The following is a 26439-nucleotide window of genomic DNA, read 5'->3' on the forward strand; positions in this document are numbered from 1 at the left end:
TTGATGTTGACTACTCTTTTTATTTTTTTTGAAGAAAAAGAATTGGTAGAGTTAAATTAAACTGGTTGCTTTCCTGGGTGGATTGCTCTCTTCAAGTCGAGGGTGAGGTTCTGCCTCCGGTGGAGGAGTTCAAGTATCTTGGGGGTTTGTTCCCGAGTGAGGGAAGAATGGAGTGTGAGATTGGCAGATGGATTGTATGAAGTATTGCGGACTCTGTATCGGTCCTTTGTGGTGAAGGGGGAGCTGAGCTATAAGGCAAAGTTCCCTGTTCACCGGTCAGTCTATGTTCCTAACCTCACCTATGGCCATGAACTCTGGGTAGTGACCAAAAGAATGAGATCGCGGATACAGGCAGTTGAAATGAGATTCCTCCGCAGGGTAGCTGGACTCTCCCTTAGAGATAGGGTGAGAAGTTCAGTTATCCAGGAGAGACTCGGAGTAGAACCACTGCTCCTCCACATCAAGAGGAGCCAGTTGAGGTGGTTCGGGCATCTGGTAAGGATCCTCCCTGGGTGCCTCCCTAGAGAGGTGCTTCGGGCATGTCAGACAGGGAGGAGGCCCCGGGGAAGACCCAGGACATGCTGGAGAGACTATGTCTCTGGGTTGGCCTGGGAACGTCTTGGAATCTTCCCAGAAGAGCTGGAAGAGGTGGCTGTGGAAAGAGATGTCTGGGCCTCCTTGCTCAAGCTGCTGCCCCCGCGACCCGACTTTGGAACAAGCGGTGGATAATGGATGGATGCTTTCCTGGGGCCTCATGTACAAAGACTTTCTTGGTTTTCCTACTGAAACATGGCAAATGCTTAAATTGAGAAAGCAGTGTACACACAAATAAATCCAGATGTATGAAGCTGTACGTGCACATGAATCCAAGCACACTCCTTTTGTACATCCCAATCAACGTTGAGTTAAACGCACATGAGGGAATACCCAACTCCTCCCTTGACATGCCTCCATATACACATAGATTTAAATCTGCCCTGCACCTGAGGAATCAAAAATATCAAAACGGATAATACAGATGATGACGGTTCACTTATACTTGTTAGTATTAACCAAAGTAAAGTTTTGTATTTTAACCCCCTTTCTCAACAAATTGCACAGTCCCTGTGCAGAAAGCTGAATTTAGAGTCTGAAAAGACTAATTCAGCATCTGGTTCAGCTGGGGAACTGGGTGTGCCATGTTTAACAGAAAAGACAGTGGGAGATGGAAACTGCTTTTTTAGGGCATTTAGTCAAACTGTTAGTGGCGCCCAGAAAGTGCATGGAAAACTTAGGTGTGCTATTGTAAAGCATTTACAAAATAATCCACACACATACAGTATAAGAATATTTTAAGAAGCGGCTATTCTTCGATGTCTGAATATCTTGACATGTCAAGGATGCAGTATTTTGTCAGTTGGGCAACTGAAGTAGAGATTCAAGCTTGAGTTGATTATTTGGGCATTAACATAATTACATACTGTACTGATAAATGGGTGGAATATAGTACTCAGAGTACTTTATCAAATCAGTGCATTTAATTGCAAAATACTAATGGTAATCATTATGACACAGTAGTTTGTGTTAAACATAATTCACAAACATGCTATGCTTATTGCATGATTAAAGATATTTCAGCGAAATGTAAAACTCGAAAATCTTCTGCCAAACAGAAAGTTGTGTCTGTGGTTCTCTGCACTGTCAATACGCATACATGCAGGAAAAAGAGGAACTTCACGTAATGCGAGTTGGAGGTGCTTCTAAATCAGATGGAGGCTCGTAAAAACATACCGCTTGGCACGCTGTCCTCTGGCATTAGCGACAAGCGCAAGAGGAACGAGTGGGACAATCTGTGTAAATGCTGTGGTGTCAGAGCAGCGCACACCTGCTGAAATTAAGAAAAAAACGGTCATACATTATGGATGATTAAATTAATTTACTCACCAAGAAGCCGCCCATCTCGCCAGCTTGTAGTCTGTTCCCAACCATGCTGTTCATTAGAATGAATTAATCGTGCATTGAACCGGGCCACTTCGCCACAATGTTGGTTAGTCGCATTTGCACATCACATATAAATTGCACATTGATTGAATTTAAAAACTTCCTGTTAACATAGCTGCATTCATCCTGCAATGGTGCTTTTATAGTGTGCGCACAGTCGATAGCACCAATTTAGGAAAATGCTCTGTCACTGCAAATTGCACTTTAATGTTGGCCTGTTCAACTGCATTGTAGGGAATTTGATAAACCTGGTTGACATATGGATAATTATTCATTCCATACAGCTGACATGGCTCGGCTCAGGGTCGACTGGCACAGTCCCGATCGGTCTGTCAGCTCCCTCTGGACTACCCCTGTTGCTAAGAACCCCTGTGTGGTCAGCAGCTGTGTGTACAGGAAGCACACGGCTCCTTGCTGTGTCGCGCAACGAGACTGGCCACAGCTCCAAGCACAGTTCCACAAGGATTGCCCTTGAAAGCCTAAAATGGCTGATGAGCCATTCGTCATCATGAGCCATAAAAGTACTCTTTGTCTCTAAATACACACACTCTGCGTATTGCACCATTTGCTATCCTCTAATAAGGCTAAAGCCATTATTGTTAAAGGTATTTTCTGCACCACTTTGCACAATGCTTTTATATCCACTCTTCTAATTGCATGCATGTGGAAGTATTAATTGTTCATCAAGTGTGTCCGGTGTGTACAATAATACACAGTCTCCCATTATCACCTCTTAAGTGTCGCCAATGGACCAATAACCATAAAAACGGGTGTGCATCAGCCATGAAGTTGGTGTGGGGGCTGCACACAATTCCAAGTTCATTTCATTCTTCATATATCTGGTTTTACATGAAAAAGGGTGTACGCCACATTTTTTGTGCATAAGTACCCTTTGTAAATGAGGCTCCTGGTATTTTATGCATAGTTTATACAATTTTCAATCAGATTAAGGTCAAGGCATTGAGAAAATTGATATTAGTCTGACTTTTCCCATCAGAAACCAGTTCTGATGTGTGTATTTGGTATCAATGGCCTGGATCACCCAGTTCTGTCCAAGTTCTATCAATCTAGCCATTGATTTGAGGTAAAGTTGAGGAATTTGGAGGTATATCTCTTTTTTTATGATTCTATCCACTTTAAATGCAACATTATCACCTCATGATGCTACTATCATTATGTTTGACAGTGTTATTAGGTTTAAAAGGCTTACCTTTCTTTATTCTTCCAAACTTACTTATCATTGAATCCCCAAAAAATTATTTTTAAGTGTTTGTTGTATAATCATTCTAAAAAGAATGGTTGGTTAAAAAAAACAATTAAAAGCTTATAATTATTATGACATTCGTGCCCATTAGTGTTTGAAACTGTTAAAAATGCCAACTCTTACAAAGTATTTGGTACATTTATTATCTGGTATTTATATTTCTGTATCTTCCACGTCAATCATATTTCTCTTATCGTTTGTATGTCCCAGATGAAACTCCATTAGAAAGTTGCCAGCCTGAATCTGCGGCTGTAGCTCAATTCAACAAATCCTGGGCTGAGCTCGCCGACTGGCTGACCATGCTGGATAACATGGTTCAGAACAAGCAAGTGGTGGTGGCTGATCTGGACGACATCAATGAAAATATTGGCCAACTGAAGGTTAGTCTTGGAGCTAGAGTGCAACAAACAAGTAAACTAAAATGAACAATTCAATTGTTTTTTTTGTGCTTTTTTTCTTTTCTTTTTACTATTAAAATTTACACACACACAAAAAAAATCGCTCGTTTATCGTAAAATTCGAAGCGTTTGTTTTTAGGCATCTCTGCAAGAGCTTGACCAGCGTCGCCCCCTACTGGAAAAACAAGTCACAACAGCTCAAAATCTAAAGAACAAAACCAGCAATCAGGAGACGCGCAACGTTATTACGGAACGCAGTAAGTTACACACATTTTGGACTTTTTGGTTTTTTTTTTTGGTTTTTTTTTTACAAATCCATACCTGAAATTGCATATTTAAAAAAATAAAATAAAATTGGTGTGACTTATGAAGCCCTTTCTTCCACATGAGCAGTTAATAAATTATATAATCCTAGGAGTTTTTTTATTTTTTAAATTTTTTAACTAAGCTTCATTTTTATGGTGATGTTTTGCCTCATTCGAGGAGTTTTCTGAATTGGGTCTTTAGCAACAAGAAAATGAAGTCAAGGTATTTTGTCTAAATATTTTTGGATTTGTCATCATGCCCTGAAAGATTTAAATTTGACACCAAGATACACATTCTAATAAATTCTGAATTATAAGTTGTTCTTAATTGCAGTTTCATGCACTTTCAACTGCAGTGATGAATTTTAATTCATCCAGTTTATTAAAGTACATTGAAAATCAAAAATCATGATTCCACACGTCCACCCTCTTTCTGTAAGGATGTCTATACCAGGTTCTAAAATTATTCACATCTAACATTAAGAGCGTTAAAAACAACAGATTCCATAGAGTCGTCATTTTTTAAAACTAAAATGAAGCCAAAATTGATGAGATGCGTGTGAAAAAATTCCACCACTGTTGCTTCCTCGCGATGGTCCAAGTTACTTGATGCATGTTGCCTCTGGCTAATCTCATCCCCAGAAATCCTTCAACCTTGTGTACAGCTGACTTGAAATTTGATGAGGAGAAAATATAAGGTCTCGGAAACTTTTTTTTTTTTTTGGCCAAATCCTTAATTATCTTTCTTCTTCTTCAAGCTTTTCCATTTTCATGGGTCTCCACAGCAAGTCATCCTTCTCCATCTCATTGTGTCCTCTGTCCTTGCTCCAACTACCTCCATGTCCTCTCTAACTGCATCCATATATCTCCTCTTTGTCTTTTTCCTGGCAGCTGCATTTCTAACATCCTTCTACCAGTATACCCACTGTCCCTCCTCTGGACTTGTCCAAACCATCTCAGTCTGGCCTCTCTAACTTTATCTCCCAGTTGTTCAACCTGTGCTGTACCTCTGATGGTCTCATTCCTAATCTTATCCATCCTTGTCACACCTAAGAAGAACCTCAACATCTTAATTTCTGCCACGTCCAGTTCTTTCTCCTGTCTTTTTATCAATGCCACTGTCTCCAGACCATACAGACCTGGTCTCACCACTGACTTGTAAACTTTTCAAACTTTTTTTGCACATTATGCCAATTTGAACACATAATGGTACATTTTCAAAATCTATTCATCCGTAGTAAAAAATACAGTACACTTAAACAAGTAAGAGGCAATCACGTACTCAATGATGAGGCTTGGGATTTTGGAGTTACAGCTCTCCAGGTTTCAACCATATCTGTAGGTACAGTATATTGGTGGGTGTTGGAAATTTTTTAATAGTATATACCAGTTAGCACACTATTTTTCCTATTAACAAAAAATTCTTAAAATCCCTGACAGTTTAAGCTCCATGATTGATTTTGTGACAATTTTTCTTTGAGATGCTATAGGCCACGCCCACTTCCCTTGTGAAATATTATTCTTGAGCTATTAGCTCAGGTCCTTATCCTAAAGGTCTGTACCAGATTTTGTAAAGATCCAATTGGCCATTTTTGCAGAAAGTTTTTATTTTTTTATGTTATAGCGCTCCCTGTATGCTAACGTTTAACAAGTTTGGCCCAATAACTCATATAATGAACTCCCCTAATAGGTTACAACTGTGTTTATCTAGTTTGCCAAAATTATTTGCCTACACAAATCTTCCAGGTTTTAAAAAGATCATTATTTTTCCTTGGACATTTATAATCCAAATGGTATCTAAACTTTAGATGGAGTTGTATAGTGATCGACTTGAAAACGTTTGAAAATCATTCACAAGTAGGTTTCTCAAATTTTGCGATATAGAATAATTTTTTTGGCGGAAATGGGCGTGGCCTATACCATGTGACTCAGTAGCATGCAGGGGACTTGAGTTTATAAGCCATAAAACTTTGTGACTCACGGTTTAGAAGTTAGACAACCAAATGCAAAGTTTGTTGCAAAATTATAACGTCTCCTACAGGTGAACATGTCTGCGTAATTGCCTCTGTCGTACTCACAAACCACAGTTACTACCACATAAATATCATCTTAGTACTACGTGCAGTTTGGGCATGACTTTTATTTATGGAAGAAAAATAAAACTAATACAAATCGGAACAGTTTCAATAGGGTTGAAAGTTTCCCTGCTTCCACTAGCATGGACCTCTAAATACTTATATTTGGAAACATGTCTATGCTGCATCGCAGCACAAACCCCTCATACAAACTTCCAAGCATGTAGGTGTATTGTATTGTATTGTGTAGGTGTATTATATGTATTTTAGCCAACTAGCCTGTCCTTACAACATTTCTTCAAAGAGAAGACAGACTTTAGGCGAGCCGATTTGCCCTGTTGGCACGCACGCAGCTGGATATCTCATCGACTTGGAAGACTTGATGTGTCCATCTCTGCTGCCATCTGTGGATTTTAAGGACGCATATTTAATTGGATTTACGATAACTAGTTCCTGCTTTTTGGATTCGGCTGGTTGCTGGTTTTATCTACAATCAAGGAAGTCGTCGGCAGCAAATTTGGACCCGATCACGCTGCTTGCCTTTGTGATGGCTTGGTTCGTGTCTTGAGTACCCGAACTCAAATGCTTTGGGCTGAATGGATCAGATCTTGTGGATTTTACTCAGTCACGTTCCATCGGTGTGGCCATGTTAATCTGGACATTTCGGAACCGAGTCGACCAACACAGACTCAAGGTAGATGTCATTAAGTTCTGCCTGTCCCCAAAACAACTGTGTGTTTATCTGAATTTGGCTCCCTTGGCTGGTCTTGAAGGCCACCTTATCTGAATTCACCTGGAGAAAATGTGATCTGACGCTCAACACCCCCTCCCTGAGGAATTTCCAACTGATAACCAGATGATACCAGCTGAATAAACTTTGTGTCATCATTTCAGGACTCTTGGATTCTCATAGATGTTATCCTTGGCCATTCCTCGACACACCTCAAGAATGTTTATGGATCTCACCGGAGGACATTGACTGATTACAGTGACCTCGAGAGCATCTATAAGCGTTGTTGACCGCTCTTGTCTCCGATTGCAGAATGTCTACGTAAACATGTTTGTTTGTGCAAGGTGGTTTTTTTTTTTTTTTTTTTTTTTTCAAATTAGAGAGGGGGGTTTTCTCAGGCAGGAAAAAAAAGTCTGATAGGAATTTTTTTCGCCTCCAACTCCTACATGTGTCCAGTTAACCACTGTTTTTGTCTGTCCAAACAGGTTTCACTTGTAAATGAGTCTTCGAGGCTCAATGTGATTTATCTGTTTAAATAAAGGTTGAATGAAAAAACTTCCAGGCATGTAGGTGGAGGGGTGGTGATTTGGGTTGGTTTTGCAGCCACCAGATTTTAGCACCTTGTCCTCATTGAGTCAACTCATGTACTCTAGAGTCAAATGTGAGGCTGTCTGACAACTAGCTTGTCCAAAATTGGGTCATGAAATGATCCGGAAAAACAGCAAAGGTGCTACAATGGCTGAAAAAAAATAAATAGTCAAGGTCGTCAATGGTTAAGTCAAGACCTTAAGCTGACTGAAATGCTTAACTAGGACCTAACAGAAAAAATGGGCAAAACCTCAATAAACTAAAGCAACAGGTTTGCTTGGTTGTTGGCGGTGTGTGGGGGTGGTCGGTGGCGTGTCCTCTTCATGGTGGGGGGGGTGTCCTGTCGGCGGGGCATGGCCTGGGCCGGGTCTGGGGTATTGGCTCTTCTCCGCTCAAGAATGAATGGGTTTACCTCCTGGGTTTGGGCATGGGCTGCCCCCTGTAGAGGGCGGGTACATGTCTTGGACCTGGGGGGTATAGAGTGGGTATCGGGAACAAGAATGAAATGTATCGTTATTGTATGTCTTTGAGTGAATGAATGTGAGATTGAGGTTGGGATAGTGTGATTGTGTATGTGTATGAATGGGTATTTGTTAGGCCGAGACTCGGACTGCCCCCTCTTTGATACAACTGGGGGTGCTTGGCATCGCGCCCCTATCGCGCGGCCCCCTGGTGGGGTGTGCCCTTGCCTGCCGGCGCGCTTGGGGCCCTTGGTATCGGGGGCTGGGCGCTTGGGCGTGTGTCGGCTCGGCCTGGTGTCTGCCTGGTGGGGCTCGGGTCCTCTGGCCCTGTCAGGCCTTGGCCTGGGTGGTGTGAGTCCTCGGTGCCCGGGCCTCGGTGCCTGGACCTGGACCTACATCGGTGCGGCGGGTGCCGACGGAGGCCTATGAGTTTGTCGCTGTTGGCCCCGGGGGGTCACTGTATGTGGTTGCTGGTGGGGATCTTCCGGTTCTCCCCTGTGGTCCCTTCTGGGGGGTGGGTGAGTGGTTTGCCCTGTGTGGGTGGCTCTGGGGGCTCCGCGGTCGGGGTCCCTCCTGGGGTCTTGGGCTCTGGTCCCCCCTTTTTCGTCTGCCTCTGGTCTTGGGGGTCGGGTCTCTGCTGCTTCACAATTACTAATAAATGTTCTATTAGAGAAGCCTTATACACTTATGCATGCTCACAACCACACACAAATAGAAGCAGGGATGTTTATGTAGGCTTTATATGTAGATATATAGATATGTATGTGAGTGTATATTCATGTGTATGTATGTATGTATGTATGTATATAGGCGTAGGTATGGGTATATATATATTTATGGAAACTTACTGCAAAGCCATGAATATTTTAAGTTCTTCATACATATGTATTTTGTTGCTATGTTTTGTCATGTTCTTTGCAGGTGAACAGACAGTGGCCGGGTGTTTTGACGTGTGCTCTATTTGTATATATTTCTTATATTTTGGAGTCTTACTTTGTCTTTTCTTTCTTTCTATCCTATTAAAAAAAAAAATTTAAAAAAAATTAAAAAAAAAAACCTACACTAGAATGTCACTATAATAAATATTTCATAATAATGGTGTGGAGAGGATGGCTGTAAGGGGAGAAGGGAGGCCATCAAAAAAAAGAAGAAAAAAAATAAAAAATAAAAAAAATAAACTAAAGCAACAGTGGGGCGAAATTTCTCCACAACCATGTATAAAGATTAAAAAAGCCACTACTACGAGTGATTGCTGCTAAAGGAAGTTCTACAAGCTGTCGGATCACGAGCTTGGCTTAATTTACCACGCAACTGTTTTATTTTGGTTTTATTGTTATAGTAAACCCTTTGGAATCTGTTGTGGTTTTGTACACTTAGTTCAATTTATTGCGTAATGATACGTAAAATGTTAGAATTGAATGCTGGTGAACTTTCTTTTTCAATTGACTTTATGTAACCTAAAACTACGTCAACCATTTCAAAACAAGATGCAATCAATCTTGTTATGACTAATTAGCTTTGTTAATTTTGTCAATGGTTTGGCCTCTTCTTTGCAATTTCAAGCACAGAAGAAGACATTATTAGATTTAAATGATTTTTTTCCCCCCTTTTTTCCTTTTCTTTTTTTTTCTCTTTTTTTTTCCCCCTTTTTTTTCTTTTTCTTCCTGAAGAAGAAAAAGAAAAAAAGGGGGAAAAAAAAAGATTTAATTGATTTAACTTATATTTATAAAGCCATTGGTTTTGAGGTAAGAGCTCCAGCCTGATTTTAGCAGACTCCCATTGAACATTCTTTATAGCTGGTTTTCATTGAAATGAGCTCCGCAGTGATGGAGAAATGCAGCGATGACACAGCTGTGACATTGCGGCACTGTTTAGTTTCTTAGAAGGTACATTTGTTCAGCAATTTTTAATCATAAGTGCTTTATAAGTACATTTATAGCTGTCATTATACAGTTGACTGCCAGCGAGTTGTTCCTACTGTATGTGCACTCATCGTGATATTTTTACTCTGTGTTACACACACAGTTCTACATTGTTCTCCTTAAGGAATAAAAGGTAAAAGGTGGAACAGTTCTGAAAAGTCCAGCAGTTAATTTGGATTTGGAATTATTCAGCATCGAAAAATACTGAATATTTCCAGTATTTATTTTTTTTTTAACAATATAAATATTGTGCAAATGCTAACTTGTCGTTCTCACCTGCCGCCGTGTGTTAGCAAAGTATTTTAAAGTACTGCCTCACAGGGCTGCGAGGAGGTCACCAAAATGTTTGAGGATGCTCTACGTTCTTTCGCTTGGGTCATCGTAGCTTGCGCTGTAGTTGATTGAGTTTAAGTCATGCTCAAAAATTTGGGCGGAGTTGTCTCAAGTCCTTCTTAATTTTGTCTTAAGAGACTCCAGCCCATCTTTAAAGCTGTATTTTCTTACTTTTTGCAGATGCTGTCCTTCGACAGAATACATAAGTTAAAATAATAATAATAATAATAATTAATAATATTCAATAAAACACTAATCTAAATCGTCAGATTTTCATTACAGAAGCGTTCAGTGCCGACCTAACTTGGCAAAAAGACCTTTTCCTACTCCGCTCCTTCAACCTGGAACACCTTGCAACAGGAACTGAAGTTGTCCACTTTAATTTCTTTATGGGGTTTCAAACATTTGATAATGTTACTGGAAAAATGAAGGCAGATATGTTCTTGTTTTTAGTATTTCACCCTGTTTTATGGCACCCCGATTTATTGTTTTATACACTACTTTTATTTTAACTGCATTTTTACTGTAGTTTATTATTAGTGATTACTGTTATTGTTGTCTAAACTTTGTATGTCGGGTCTGGAACAGGTCCCTCTTGTGACTCAATGAGACCGGTCTGTATAAATAAAGGTTGAATGAGCGAATGAAAAATGACTGTGCAAGTTGTTTGTTTATAGCTTGTTTTGGTATTATTATTTTTATTCCAAGAGGGCTGGAGCTAAAGAAAGATGAAATTTCTATACATTGATATTGTTGGGCAGGGAAATGGGCCATTTCCTTTGGTTGGGTATTGGTAATGGTGGGGTACTGTGTAGGGGTGCACCGATTGCAGTTTTCTGGCTGATCACCAATTTCTAAAACGTCTGAGCTGCCAATTCCGATTTTGGCCAATACCAATTTTGCTTAATAAGCGACACTGTCAGGTGTTAAAAGGTCACAATGCACCTTCAATTTTCCAATATTTTGTTGAAAAACATACCCTTCATCAATATCTTGGGAAAAAATACAAACATTTTTTAACTGGCCATGAGGTAGCACTCTGAAATATAAATGAAGTTCAGTCAATTGTTGTTAAAACTAAAAAAAAAATCTGTAAAATTGGTTGCTCATTCAAGTATCGGCCGATTTCCGATTTCCCAAAATTAACCGATTTATCGGTGCACCCCTAGAATTGTGTACTGTTTGTTTATTTTTACATTTTACAATAGAGACCATTCTAATATGTGCATAGCCATTTTAGCATTTATTGTCAATGTGCTTACAATTTTTCTGATTTTATGCTTTTTTTTGTCCATCCCTTTCCATGTCTTTCTTCCATTGTAGTTGACAGGCTTCAGACTCACTGGGAAGACTCTCAGACCAAACTGTCCGATAGGCTGAAGCAAATCCTCAACATGCTGCAGGACTCCACAAACTGGCTGGATGCCAAAAGGGAGGTGGATCGTCTCATCCAACAGGCCAGTGAAAGGCTCGAATCGTGGCAGGAGATCACGTACACCGTGGACGCTCTGAGGAAGCAACACGCCGATCTGAGGGTGGGCTACACTTATTCAGCGACTGCATGGATTTACAATAAAACTTGGCTCACAGTTTTGTTGGTCTTACAGTAAAATGTATCCCTAATCCCATTAAAACATGCCAGTAAAGGATCTAAAGTACACACAGTCTTCCACTGAGCATGAAAAGTCTAAACTGATGACTGCAGTAGAGGTTGTTTAGGCCATATTTAGTTTCAACTCAACTTTATTTTGGTAAATTAAAAAACATTACAAAAAGAAAAACAATATCAATAAATCAATAATTTACCATAAAAGGAATAGGCTGAAGCCAAGGCTTATACTTGCCTACCCTATTCATAGACTCATAAATCTACATAATGACAGATATCTACTGTCCATACATATACATACATAAATACACACACAGACATTTAGCGTATATTTAAATATGCATGTATATACATACACATACTCACATTACATACATACATGGTTACACAATACATATATACATCTACATAACAGTATAAGCTTGTATAATTTTACATTTTAAGGCTCTTTTAAAGCTCACCAAAAATGCACATAATTTGAGATCATCCAGTTCGTTCCAGTTTCACGTCGATAACTGAACTACATCTAGATTTTACTTTACTTTTCTCTTTAGTTTGTTCAAATATTAACAAACCTTGTAAATTATATTTACTCTCTCTTAACTTAAATAATTTCAGAATTCAGAAGGAATACTTTTATTCAGTGCTTTAAACATTATTTCCAGTATTTTTATATAAATAATGTCGGTAAATTTTAAAGTATTACTTTGAATAAAAAGTTTAATTGGTTCATAATATCCCACTTGATTAATAAGCCTAATTGTTGGGTTTTTTTTTGTAACTTTACTAATATGTCAATAGTTTTATTTGCGTTTCCCCATCTTTCTGAGCAATATGACAAGTATGGCATAACCAAGGAAGAGTATATAATATGCAAGCCTTTTACATTTATTAAATATTTTATTTTAAACTTCCAACTAAGTTTGTTGTCCAGAATGATACCTAAAAATTTTGTCTCATAAACTCTGTCGATTTCAACTCCATTTATATGTAACTTTATATTATTGTAAATCCGATTACCAGAAAATACCATAAATTTAGTTGGTTTTTTTTTTTTTTTTTTCATTTAAAGATAGCTTATTATAATCAAACCACTTTTTTTAAAAACTCTTTTTCTACTATTTGTAGTAGTTCATCCATATTCTTTCCAGAAAAAAAAAGGTTTGTATCATCAGCAAACATTATAAATTTCAAAATACTGGATACAGTAAAAAAATATCATTTAAATAAAGTATAAATAATTTAGGTCCTAGAACTGAGCCTTGAGGAAGACCACATTTTAAAGTTTCAATTTGTGACCTTGTGTTGGTAATTTGTACATATTGGAACCTATTAAATAACTTTTTTAACAAAAAAACGAAGTCCAGATGACATGATTCAACCTTTTTTGTTGTTATATACCTGGATGACTGAGAAAACAAACTTTGTGTTTTTGAAACCATTAGTGAAAAGGCCAGACTTCAGGGGTATCTGAGGCAGGCTTGAAACACAAGAGTCAGGGTGGCTTCTGGGTAATACCAGATGGCTAGGCCTCAGACTGACGAAGCCTCTTGGATGAGGGGCGAAACGTTTCTTTTTAACAAAAAAACGAAGTCCAGATGACATGATTCAACCTTTTTTGCTATTAAATAACTCTTAAACCACTGATGTGTAACACCCCCCCCCCCCCCGTAAAACATATTGTTCACATTTTCCCAGTAGTTCATATTTAGTTCTGCCACTGTCACACAGATAAACTTGTACCAAAAAAAAACATATCTATAGTCTTTACCAGGTTCTAAATATATTCAAATGTCAAGTTTTCAAAAATACACAACAGATACAACCATGGAAAATGGAACGGCAGTCAGGTTGAGGTAATAATTATGTTATTTCTTTTTTTAACAGTTCTGTTGTAGATTAGCTGCCATGTTTGAGTTTGAGATCATTTGTTCAGTTGCATCATGACCCAGTTTGGTCCAAGCTTCAGCTATTGGATAGCCGACTTCATATTCGAATCTACAGTAAAGTCTTTTGGTCTACAGAGGAGTTTAGAGTTAACTTGGTCGCTGCAAGGACTCTGGTCCCTTTGCTACAAAACAAACCTAAATCTCGAACCCTTCTGTTTATGGAAAAACATTCTAGCTTACATTGGTTTCCCAAAAGAACCACTCGACGGCAGAAGATTTTTAACCAGCATTTTACTTGCAAGAACCCATTCCAGATATTACATACGTGGATACATAAAGCTTATGCAAGGAACATGTCACAGAAATGAACGTCCTATAGAGTCATGTGCAGACGTTTATACAGAAGCAGAGTCCAGTGGGAGTTCCCTCATAGCCAGCCGCAGTCTGGAAAACAGACATGATCCATGGCCTTCAGTGAGTCGGCCTCCAGATGGAGATAAGAGAATGCTTTGGGCATGTTCTCATGGCGACAATGCCAAGAAGGTGAGTCAGCGAGACGGCCTCCAGGTCGAGATAAGAGATTGTTTCAGGAGAAAACTTGATTCTTTGTTCTCAGGGGAAGAATATTAATAATACGACGTCCATAACCTTTAACCAAAAATTCTCTGACACCTTCACCACTGTTTTAGTATATTGTGTTTGTGCGGTTTGTTTTTTCCAAACATGGTGCTGTGCATTATAGGTAAGCCTCGATTTTGGTGTCATTTGTCATAAAGGCATCGTTCCAGAAGATTTGTTCTTCATTCAGATGAATTTTACAAATCAAGTTATGCTGCCATGATCTTGTGGAGAAAAAAATATATATATATTATATATAAATATAAAATATATATATATATATATTTTTTTTTTTGGTGCAACCCTTCTATAAAACCATATTGATCCAGTCTGTTTTAATTGTCCTTTCATGAACTTTAACCTTTAACATGCTTAGGCCTGTCGTATCTTAGATGGCGCCATAAAGGCTTTTGAAGGTTCTCTGAGCACTGAACACTCTCACCTGGGGTGAATTTGCTTGGTCATCCACTCTTGGGAAGATCACCAGCTGACTTAAACGTTTTCAACTTGTAACCATAAAATGATGGACTCCAGGTTAGTTTGTAAATGACCTTTACTCTTTCCCAGATTGATGGGCAACAACATTTGTTTCCCTAAGGTCATTGAAGATATCTTTCTTTTTGCATTGTTTTAACACATCAGACAAGTGATGATCAGTTAACCAATAGATTTAAATAGTAGTACCAGAATTATACTAAACCTCTTTTACCCCCCCCACAAGGAGGCATCAAAGAAGGACTTAGTTTTTCACAAACTGCTTTTTCTGACTGGCAAAATAGGGTATGGCCTAAACGGCCTCTCATACATCCAGACTATGATTACTCATGCAAGTAATGTTTCCAAAAACATTTAATAAATGATCCCATTCATTAGTTGTCCTTTTTTTTTTTTAAACTATCTTTCTGTTTTGTTCTTTCTTCTCTCTAGCTCTTTACAAAGGACCTGAAGCAGTGGCAGGGACAGGTGTTTGAAACTAAAGCACTGGCCAATAAACTGCTGGCACTGTATGCCAATGACGACACCCACAAAGTCACACAAGTTGATGACAACATCATGACCACATGGGCGCACATTAACAAACGGTAACCATTCGTTTTGCTGAGATTGTACTTGTGAGCTTCTCTTGTGCTCCACAACTTTCCCATCAACAGACAAGGGAGGTGAATGAAACTGTAGATCATTTATCTACAAGTGATAAACTTTTAGAGTAAGCCCAATTCAGGATGTACGCCACAGCCAACTGACCAAGGGTGTCTTGAAGCTTAGAAGAGTACAATACAATCTCAAGACTATTAAGGCATTCTGGAGAAAAAAAGTGCAGCCTAGGGTTAGAAAGACTGGTCTCAATTGCAGGTCATGGGTCCTCCAACTGGCTAATGACCCACAACCCACGGATAAAATACCAAGAATAGCTCAGAATCGAACATTGATCTGTTCTGAAGTGACCTTCTGAACCCTGATCTGAATCCTGTGGAAGGAGCTGAAACATGCCGTCTTTAGCAGTGAACCAAAATACCGGAGGACAGGTCGAGAAGTCTCAGAGAAAGAGAGATACAGAAGTCACTTGGATGACTCCAAAGGTTGTGCAACAAAATATTAAGTAACGGGTATCATCCTTTTATTAGTTTGTGTTTTAAACAATTTTGTTGAACTAATACTCAAAAGCAAGGATTGCCATCATTGATTTGTTGTCTTTTATTACTACTGTTATCAGTTTTAAGTTATTTCAGTGGCCATTGTGTTTTTCTTTTTCTTTAACTAAATGTACCAAAAATTCACCCATTTTTTTTATGGTAAAGGAAAAAAGTTGCATTGCAACTCCATCTCATAGGGTTGTGTTGGTGTTTTATCTCTGCTAAATTCATGATCATGTAGTACAAACAAATGCAAAATAGATCCAGTACCTTTCTCCCTCCAGTCAGGAAATAGGAATTGCTTTGAAAGAACAAAATAGGTGTGTTGTTCCAGATCAGTGGCGTGTATTAACCTGGGTACATCTGTCTGCATGCCCAGTGTTTCCGATAGGGAGGCAGCAGTAGAATCCGCCCTGAAGCTGCTGCAGCAATTCTACTTCGATCTGGAGAAGTTCCTCAACTGGCTGACGGAGGCAGAGACAACCTGCAATGTTTTAATAGATGCCACTAACAAGGAGAGAGTGCACGAGCAGCCTGAGGCGGCCAGGAAACTGCTGGCACAGTGGAAGGTACGACACACACACTCACCTCCAGATCCTCCTTATTAAGGTATAAAATTGTTTCACAAGGCGTGCAGCTCTACGGCGGCTTGGATAGGTTACACAAATTAAAGATATAACTGAAAGACCTTATTGTCTTATTACAATGATTTTTACCATGGGTCTACATCTTGCTTTCCCAAATCCCTGTTTCTTTCAGAGTTCAGGTTACTCTGCTAAACTTCAGTGTTCTTGGAGGATGCTGTAAGGTGGAGATATTCTTGTTCTTCTCAAACAATTCAGCCAACAATAAACAAAAAAGTTAAAAGGTTTTCCGTAAGACTGAAGAAGAAACAACCTCAATGTCATGATTGTTGCGTGTTCCCTGGGAGGGTTCCCTTGAGTGCGAGTTTGTCAATCAACACACTGAAAAGTGGTGTGTTCATAACAAAAACTGTACATTTTTTAAAATTATTTAATTCAGTACACTTCCATTCAGTTTATTTATAACTGGGCAAATCCCATTGAGATTGCAGATCTCTGCGAAGGAGGCCTGAGCTTCCATGAAGATGTAGGTAGCACATGGACCAGAAGTCAAAGCCGGTACAAATCCAACTTTCATTTGGCTAGGAAGTTTCTGGTTTCTTTGCTTTGAAGCATCAGTCTACCTTCAGAAGCCACATAATCAGGTCCATCTATGGGCAATCTGATAACCATACAATCTCAGTATACTTGTACACCTGTTTAAATAGCCCCCAGAACCAAGACTAGTGCAACACCTTTACGTGGTAAGGGCTAAGATAAACAAAGACCAAAGGACTCTTCACACAGTCCAGAAACAAAGTTGTGGAGAAGTATAGATCAGATTCAAAGCCCTGGACATCCATCCATCCATCCATCCATTATCTTTACCCGTTTATTCCATTTTGGGTCACGGGGGTCGCTGGTGCCCATGTCCAGCAATCACTGTGCGAGGGGCGGGGTACACCCTGGACGGGTCGCAAGTCCATCACAGGGCCACATAGAGACAAACGAAACAAACAACCATTCACTCTCTCACTCACACCTAGGGACAATTTAGAGTTACCAATCAGCCTAACATGCATGTTTTTGGTCTGTGGGAGGAAACCGGAGTACCCGGAGAAAACCCACGCATGCACGGAGAGAACATGCAAACTCCACCCAGAAAGGCCCCTGGACCGGGGTTTGAACCAAGGACCTTCTCGCTGAGAGGCAGCAGCTCTACCAGTTGCGCCACCGTGCTGCCCCCTGGACATCCAATTAAATCCATTATTAGGTAATGAAAAGATTATGCTATCACAACAAACCTGCCAAAACTCATGGAATGAGTAAGGAGGGCATTATTCAGAGAAACATACAGGACAAAGAAAACCCTGATGGAGCTTGGCAGCTCGCAGAGAGCTGGGATCCATGGAAGAGTGACAGGGAAAGCAAATGCTGATTAAGTAAACATTAGGACAGACTATTTGGAATTTTATGGGGTATTTTTCACTAGCAGGCATTGAAAAAATAGTCAGAGTTAAAGGAGCAATGAATAGAACCAAATGTAGAGTAAATATTGAGGGAAACGTTGACGTTTTAAGAGATTTGAGACTGGGACAAAGGTCTGAAAGAACCTCACTGCTAACCAAACCGCACTGTAGACGTATTTCTTTTTCACTTTGGATGCCTTGTTCTTTTGTATTTGTGCATGCTTTGGTATTTTCTTGTTGTTTTTTGGCGAGTCAAGACTGTTCTTCTCGTCCTCAGCATCTCATTGCATTGTTGACCTTGTGTTGATTTCCATCCATCCATCCATTATCTTTTATCTGCTTCTTCCATTTTGGGTCACGGGGGTCGTCGGTGCCCATGTCCGGCAATCACTGTGCGAGAGGCGGGAGACAACCTGGACAGGTTGCAAGTCCATCACAGGGCCACATAGAGACAAATGAGACAAACAACCATTCACTCTCTCACTCACACCTAGGGACAATTTAGAGTTACCAATCAGCCTAACATGCATGTTTTTGGTCTGTGGGAGGAAACCGGAGTACACGGAGAAAACCCACGCATGCACGGAGAGAACATGCAAGCTCCACCCAGAAAGGCCCCCAGACTGGGATTTGAACCAGGGACCTGCTCGCTGAGAGGCAGCAGCTCTACCAGTTGCGCCACCATGCTGCCCTTGTGTTGATTTGTATATGACAAATAAACCAAACCTGTAAAGGTTCACCTTTCAGGAGGACGATGACCCTGAACACACTAATGAGACACTCTATGACTTTAAGGAGAACCCGTTTATCCAACTGAAAATCTCTAATTTGAATTAAATATTGTTGGACCACTGCAGCTTCTATCCAATCTGAAGGAGGTGGAGATGTTTGAACATGCAAAATGAACACAAACTTCTGAGGTTCATGAAGAGGCTTGATACCAAACTTGGTATTACAAATCATTCACTTGGGGGAAGTGAATACCATTGAACACATCACACTTGTTAGTTTGATATGGTTAAGAATGGTTCAAAATGTGTTTTCCTCCCATTAGAGTACATGAACTTGAAGAATGACTTCAAAATCCCAATTAAATTCCAGGGTCCAATGCAAGTATACCAGAACTGATTGAGACAACTGGACTTGAAAACAAAATTCACTGTCTCAGTGCTGGCTGGTATGACAGCTATGTTGATGGAGCAGCATGGAGAAAGTTTATTGGTTGGTCACTGACTGGCAGACAAATGCAAAAATTCTCCCACTGCATTGTGGGTGTTGAATAGCAGGCTCTGTTCTGGGAGAGCACATAATTTGACCTCTCATCCTGCTCCTACTCACTCTTTTTGGGAGAATGGTTTGTGCTTGGTTACACACATGTAGCATGTTGGAAAATAAATTTGAAACACACTCGCAAATTCATGCCTTCGTTCTCTTTTCACACATGCAGAGTCCGACAGTGTGCGGCGCCGAGATAGTCTTCTGTGTCCAATTATTATGGCAGCTGGCAATGCAGCGTAGCATCCAGAGAGCACACACACTCTCTCTCCGGGGCTACAACACCATGCGCAGATAAGGTTTAATTGGAAAACAAGCTCAGTCATCATTTTATTCCCACTTTCAACTTCTCTTTGCCTCCCTCCTCCTATCTCCGTCTCACCGCCTTCTGTCTTTCCACTAACTCACAGTGCCCAGCTCCCCCGCCCTCACTTTCCTTCTCTTTTTCTCCAGTATCGCTCACTGTCTCACACATATTTAAGCCTAGGATATTTTACACAGCTGAGAGCTAATTTCAAAGAGAAAAAAAGGGTGTTTGTGGGTGGGGGACTACGACTATTGGTGATTGGTCTTTACGTCTAGTTTTGGCCGTCTTGGGTAAAGTTTAGAGGATGCTGCGAAGGAAGGTCTACCATGTCCAGGTTGGGAATTGAAATCTTTCTTTGTAAATTAGCACTTTGAACCAGAGTCAACATCAATGAACAATGAGAAGATATGTATAAAATGTACTTACTGTTTAGTCTTTCAGGTTTGAGTTTATAGGAGATCTAATTGCTAAGAGTTTTGGCATTTTTGGAAAAACGTGTAAGATCATTTGATCTTAGTCCAATAACTTTCTATAACCACAAAGGTCAGTTAGATCTTTAGATATTCTTCTCATTGTGGACCAATATGTTTTATGTAAACCCAAGGTATAAAAGTAATTGTAAACACATTCTGTCAGATAAAGTTCATGTTGTTCTTATTGTTGGACTTCGCAAGTAAACAGGAAATATTTACGGTAGGTCCAATGGAAATAGATATCGCCACCTTGCATGCCAAACACTTAAAGATCTCACACAATCCATCAGAGCTCAGAGTATATTTTTGAGATTATTCTCAGCTACTACCACAATTTTTCCTGAGAAATTGTAAAAATTATGGAATTGTAGCCGTTTGTGTTTGCTAAAGAAGTATCCCAGTGAGCTGCGACTGTTAGAGATATGTTGGCTTTTGCAAGTGAGTCTCCAAATAGCTCAAACTGTTCTCAATTTTTTGGGGTGAGTTAGAAGTTAGCTGTCTCTCTGCTTGAGTTTGGAAAATGTTCAAAAAGTTTGCGTGGCAAATTTTCTTTCAAGCTAATTGCGGAGTTGTGGGCAAACCTTCTCAATTTAGCTTGGGTGTAGAGGTCTAGAGCTGGGCAGAGATCATGCAAACTCCACCCAGAAAGGTCCCCAGCCAGGATTTGATCCAGTGACCTGCTCACTCAGAGGCGGCAGCTCTACCAACTGCGCCACCGTGCTGCCTGCTGTTGATACATGTTAGAAAATTAAAATTTAGGTTACCTAAAAACAAAAACACACTGCGTCTATAGCCTGTGTGTACTGGACAGAATCAAGAGTCTCTACTGCAAACACAGTTTGATAAACAAAACAGTCATTTTTATTTTGGCGGCTGTGGCTGAGTACTTAGAGCAATTGTCCTCTAATGCAAGAGTTGGGGTTTCGATTCCACCAGCAGTCACATGCTGAAGTGTCCCTGGGCAAGACACTGAACCCCTCATTGCCTCCGATATGTGTCCTATTTGTGTATGAATGCGATAAAGCACTGATTAGTCTTTGTAGAGATCTAGTAGAGTGCTGTATGAATGGGTAAATGAGGGCATGGATTATGTTGTAAAGTGCATTGAGTATCTTGATCAGATAGAAAGACGCTATGCAAATACAGTCTATTTACCATTTACCATTACATTCTGTATTTGTCAGGATGTTTGTACTCACAGTTCTGAACCATAAAGTGTTTAAGTGACCAAAAGCAATGCCTTATCCCTCTTTGTTAGAATAAACACACTGGACACTTTATCTATGCTGCTATGCTACTTATTTCTTACCTTAAGCTTCTATATTCATATCCATCGCCAAGATGGGGTTGAGGTAGGGCAGCTGACTCGGGGACCCGAAAGTCCCAGGCTTGATCCCCAACCAATCCCACATGTCACGGTGTCTCTGAGCAAGACGCCCAATCCCCATTTGCTCCCCGGGTGCCTACATAGCTGCCCACCGCTCCACCTGGATGTATCCCAGGTGCGATGGGTTAAATGCAGAGAACCAGTTTCGCCATTGTATGGAAACATACAATGATGACACCACATAACACTTTATTTATTATTTTCATCTTAGATCTGTCGTGTTCTGGTGGCTATGTGTCGAACCAAAAAGTAGGCCTACCATGGAGAGTCGGAGAGTTACAAAAAAGATTTTTTTAACAAAAACAAAAGGCTGACTGGGGCAGCAAACTTGCATTAAACACATTACAGGATAATGCCCAGATGATGAGGAACACAGAGACTTAAATAGGGACGTTAATGACAGACAAATGACAACACCTTGGGAGGAAAACAGGTGGTGGAGGTAAGAGCTGATTACACAAGGAAAAATAACAGGAGCAGGAACGAACACGAGGGAGACGCACACAAGAGAACACTGATCCTCACAAGATCCTTGTATACCGTTTCTTTCTTTTTTTTATGTACTTTATATTATTGCTATTTTGGGGATAACTAGGACCTTGAGCACAAAATTTTGTTCCACCTCATGTGCCACATGTGATGCGAATGACAGTAAAATCTCCTTGAACCTTTCGGTAACAAACTGGTTTTAAAAAAATAGCAATTGATTCCACCCTGACAAATGTTTTCACATTTCACTTTGCGTGTGGCTCTCACCACTGTCACAATTTCTTGTAGGATTGCAAACAAATTCAAAAGCATCTCAACAAATCTATTTTGGGGGCATACTGTGTGCGTATCACAACAGGACCTCCAGGGAGAAATCGACAATCATGAAGATCTGTATCACTCCTTGGATGAGAACGGGCAGAGGATTCTGGCCTCGCTGAAGGACTCTGAAGACCGGGTTCTGCTCCAGAGACGTCTGGACAACATGAGGCAGCGCTGGAGTGACCTGCGCACCAAGACACTTGCCATGAGGTGGGTGAAAACTGGGAATACAGTTGATATGAAGCAATGGAAACGGCTCTAGATAACAAAGGGAGGGATCTCTTGTCCATTTTCTAGATCTCAACTTGACTCAGACATGGCACCCTGGAAGAGGCTCCACATGTCCCTGCAGGAGCTGCTAAACTGGCTGAGGCTGAAGAGTCAGCAGCTGGAGCAGGAGAAGCCTGTAGGGGGCGACGTTCCCTCTGTGCAGATCCAGCAGGACACACACAGAGTAAAACAAAAAACACTACAAAACACTCATCAAGTTGTAAATTTTTTGTTGCTCAATATCAATTCAATAACAATATTGACAATATTGGCGATATCGACAATATTATTGATTTATCGTAATTGTACTGTCAGTTATCAATATCACAGAGGATTGCAGAAAATCGCTGATTCAAACCCAATGCCAATAGATTCCCTCTATTCTAAATGTCCACAGCTCATATAAAAGAATTTAGCGAAAATGCTAAAGCTAAACGTTAAAGCAACATTAAAAAGTGTGAGCTTTGTGATGATCGTAGAAAAAAAGGATGCCTGGACACTTGTCAGATTGTTTATATAGAGCTGTAAATTACATTTTCATTAACGATTTTATATACAGTTTAGAACAAGTGTACAATTAAAGAAAAAAAAATCATATTTAACTTGACCATAATCAGTTTGTCATTAATTTCTTAGTAAAACATTTTTTGACAATCCAATGTATATACAAGAAAAATCTCTCAAAAAAATTCTAAACTTACAGCTACTGACCTTTTACTTTGAAAATATAAGAAAATTAAAAACAAACAAAAAAAGAAAATGCAGTAGTCCCTCATTTATCGTGGGGGTTTCCGTTCTCAGTCCACCCGCGATAAGTGAAAAACCACAAAGTAGTAATAATAGTACAAGTAGTAAGTAGCAGTTTATTTTATAAACTATATACACACATATATATGTATATATATATATATATATATATATATATATATATATATATATATATACAGTTTATAAAATAAATATATTTGATCTCCGCTCTCTCTGCCAGTGTATTTGGCCACGCCCACTTCTCCACTGCAGTGCAGAGCTTTTCCCTGCGTCTGTGGGCTGCACACAGGTGCAGCAGGCGCTAACTAATTTTAAATAATTTATTTTAAATATTAAAAAAATAACATGCCAATCTTGCAGCTCATCCATCAATCAGCCAATTGTGTGTCGTGTCCAATCTTATTTTGACAAACCGCGAAAGGGCGAGTCCGCGAAAGTCGAACCGCGAAGTAGCGACGGTCTACTGTATACATTTACTGTAAGCAGGTGCTCGTGCTCTAAACAGATGAACTCAAGTTTTAACATTTGATCTTGACTGCGAGTTTAGCAAGAGTTTGATCTAATTTGTTGCGCTTTCCACGTCAAAAGCAAAAACTACAGAGAAATTTAAATGTCATTTTCTCAACTTAGCTAATTACCATGAAAAGTCTGGATTAATTATGCTCAAATGTTAACGCAAAGAGAGAAATAACAGACTATCACAGAAAGGTGGGCCATATTTATAACATTTTAAAAATCTTACGGAACACATAAAATTGTAAAAAGGTTCATACCTGAGCCTTCAGTTGACACCTGTAATTTCCAAACTCATTTATTGTGATAATATTTTAAACACAAAATCACAATTTTGTCCACGTTATGATTTTAGGATCATGGTGTTTGGTCTGTTTGACTTATTTTCTTCTATTCTGTAAACTCGAGAAATACAAAGGCCTGTTTTTTACCCCCCCAAATTCCATAATGTTTTTTTTTCTCAAACTCTATTTGTTTTATTCTAAAATCCACTCTTTAAAATGTAGCCACAATCTTCAATTAAATTTTATGGTCAACAATCCAATATCAAAATATCCACAGTGTCATTATTTTGATAAATTTAGGAAAAACACATAGCTGCTAAATGCTAAAAGTAAAAAAAAAAAAAAAAGGCTATTTAAAAGCTAAAAAGTTAGTTTGAAGTAGCGAAAGGCTAGCTAAATTAAACAGAATGTTATATTTTAACTCAAATTTGCATCAGTATTAGCATTAACAGTAGAATTAGCATTGTAACTAGCAGAACTAGCATTAGCAATAATGGTCATAGCATTAGCATATATAGAAGTAAAAATATGCAGTAGTAGTATTAGCGTTATGGTAATGGTAGAAGTATGCTAAAGAAGATAAAAAGAATGTTTTTAAAGGATTTGAAGAAATGTATTTTAATAGATTTTTTTTTTTTTTTTTTGTATGTTAAATATATTGAAAAGTATGAAAGTTACGAAAACAAAAAGTCACGGCAACTCTCTCCAGAACAAGCCAAACGTTTTGATCCATCAGTGGCAAAACTAGCTCAAAGTATGCAGAAGCAGTTAAACGCTTCACGTTATACGATCCGTGCTGGATCAGCGTTTACACGGTGAATAAATGTTATTATGTTTTGCTGACCCCAGTGTTGGTTAGATTCCTCTTCCGAGCGCTTGTCGGTTCAAAGATCAAGAAGAGCATTTGTACAGCGCACCTCTGGTTTGTGGAGATAAGTGGAATGAATATGTGTCTGCAGGGTTTCAAAATGGACCTTAGAGCTAAGGAGCCAGTTGTGGCCAAGACTATTGACGATGTGGGACTCTTTTTGTCTGAGCTGCCTAGAGAGACACCGTCACCTGAGCATAGAGGTAACACACAAAACGTATTTATAATTCAGAAAATTTGTTTTATACACACCCCTCGCTTGCTTTACTTTAATGAAAATTGTCAGCCCCTTAATGCTTGCTTTGCTGTTTTAAATCATTTTGTATGTAAGATGGGCATGTATGAGAGGCCATTTAGGCCATAATTCATTCTTTTACACTCACACATTATTTACCTTTCTGATGCGTGTTTTGAAATCACATGTATGAATATACTTCTCATATGTGCATATTCTTTCACACATAAATTTTAATTTTAGCCTACATCTACTTATATTGTATACATATATATGGGGTAACGGTAGGGCAGCCGACTTGGCACCCCAAAGTCCCAGGTTCGATCCCCAGCCATTCTCGCATGTCGTGGTGTCTCTGAGCAAGACACCTAAGCCCTAATTGCTCTCTGTGCACTTACATAGCTGACCACTGCTCCACCTCGGTGCATCCCAGGTGCGATGGGTTAAATTCAGAGAACCAATTTCACCATTGTATGGGAGCATACAATGATGAAAACACATAACACTTTACACTGAGAAAGGAGGAGTGGTGGCACAGAGGTCAGAAAAGGCCAGCCTGTGATCGGAAGGTTGCCGGTTTGAACCCTCCTGATCGTAACATAAAAATTATGTGTGGGAAAAAGTGAAAAACGGTAGCCAAATGATGCAAATTAGCTCAGAGTGACAACCCCATAATAAGGGAGAAGGTTAAAAAAATAATAATAATATATATATATATATATATATATATATATATAATATATATTATATGTATACATATCGTATTTTCTGCTGTATAAGTCGCATCAGTCCAAAAATGTCTAACAAAGTGGACAAAAACATAAATAAGTCGCTTCGTCTTATAAGTCGCATCTATTATGCATCACCGCTGACGCGTCGCATTTGTTGTACGTCACCGCTGCCCACCTGGAAACGTGGGCTGGTGTTGTGCCAAAAATACATTGGCTGCCAAATGGCGGCCACTGGAGCGCGCACGGGAGGACTTTAACAAAAAATTTAACAAGATTAACGCTTAAAAATAATAGTTTGCTCGAAATTATAGCAAAGATGTGTCACAGTCTAACTTTTCCTTAATAAATGCAATTTAATGGTCAAATCAGATGCATTTTACCTGGGCGGTGCGGCAAAATGCATCTGATTTGACGTTTGCTTCAGTTCCGAGCAAGACGAAGGTGGCTTGGTATGGCAAGCCAAGTGTCTCATTAATAGCCATTTTTAACTATTAATGAGACACTTGGCTTGTCATAATGCTCAAGGGCCCTCTAGTGGCTGCAAATGGTAGTGTTTAATATTTTTCATGTCAGAATGAAAGAACTCGTCAGATCTCAGCCAAAAATTGGGTTATAAATATGGGGAAAAAAATAATTATATATATATATATATATATATATATATATATATATATATATAT

At 39.4% G+C, this 26439-nt stretch overlaps 1 protein-coding gene across 3 annotated transcripts in view; it reads left to right on the plus strand.

The window, feature by feature from the left end:
- dmd (dystrophin) overlaps positions 1-26439 on the plus strand; it is a 274434-nt gene that overhangs the window by 176361 nt on the left and 71634 nt on the right. For all 3 annotated transcript variants that reach the window (XM_037696602.1, XM_037696599.1, XM_037696600.1), the window contains 8 exons: positions 3455-3624; positions 3782-3899; positions 11380-11591; positions 15100-15254; positions 16186-16375; positions 22128-22300; positions 22388-22544; positions 24885-24996. In XM_037696602.1, the coding sequence (XP_037552530.1) occupies positions 3455-3624; positions 3782-3899; positions 11380-11591; positions 15100-15254; positions 16186-16375; positions 22128-22300; positions 22388-22544; positions 24885-24996 (1287 nt within the window). The remainder of the gene's footprint in view (positions 1-3454; positions 3625-3781; positions 3900-11379; positions 11592-15099; positions 15255-16185; positions 16376-22127; positions 22301-22387; positions 22545-24884; positions 24997-26439) is intronic.

This window comes from Nematolebias whitei, chromosome 23 (assembly GCF_014905685.2).
Source record: "Nematolebias whitei isolate Nwh7 chromosome 23, NemWhi1, whole genome shotgun sequence".
Taxonomy (NCBI): Eukaryota; Metazoa; Chordata; class Actinopteri; order Cyprinodontiformes; family Rivulidae; genus Nematolebias; species Nematolebias whitei.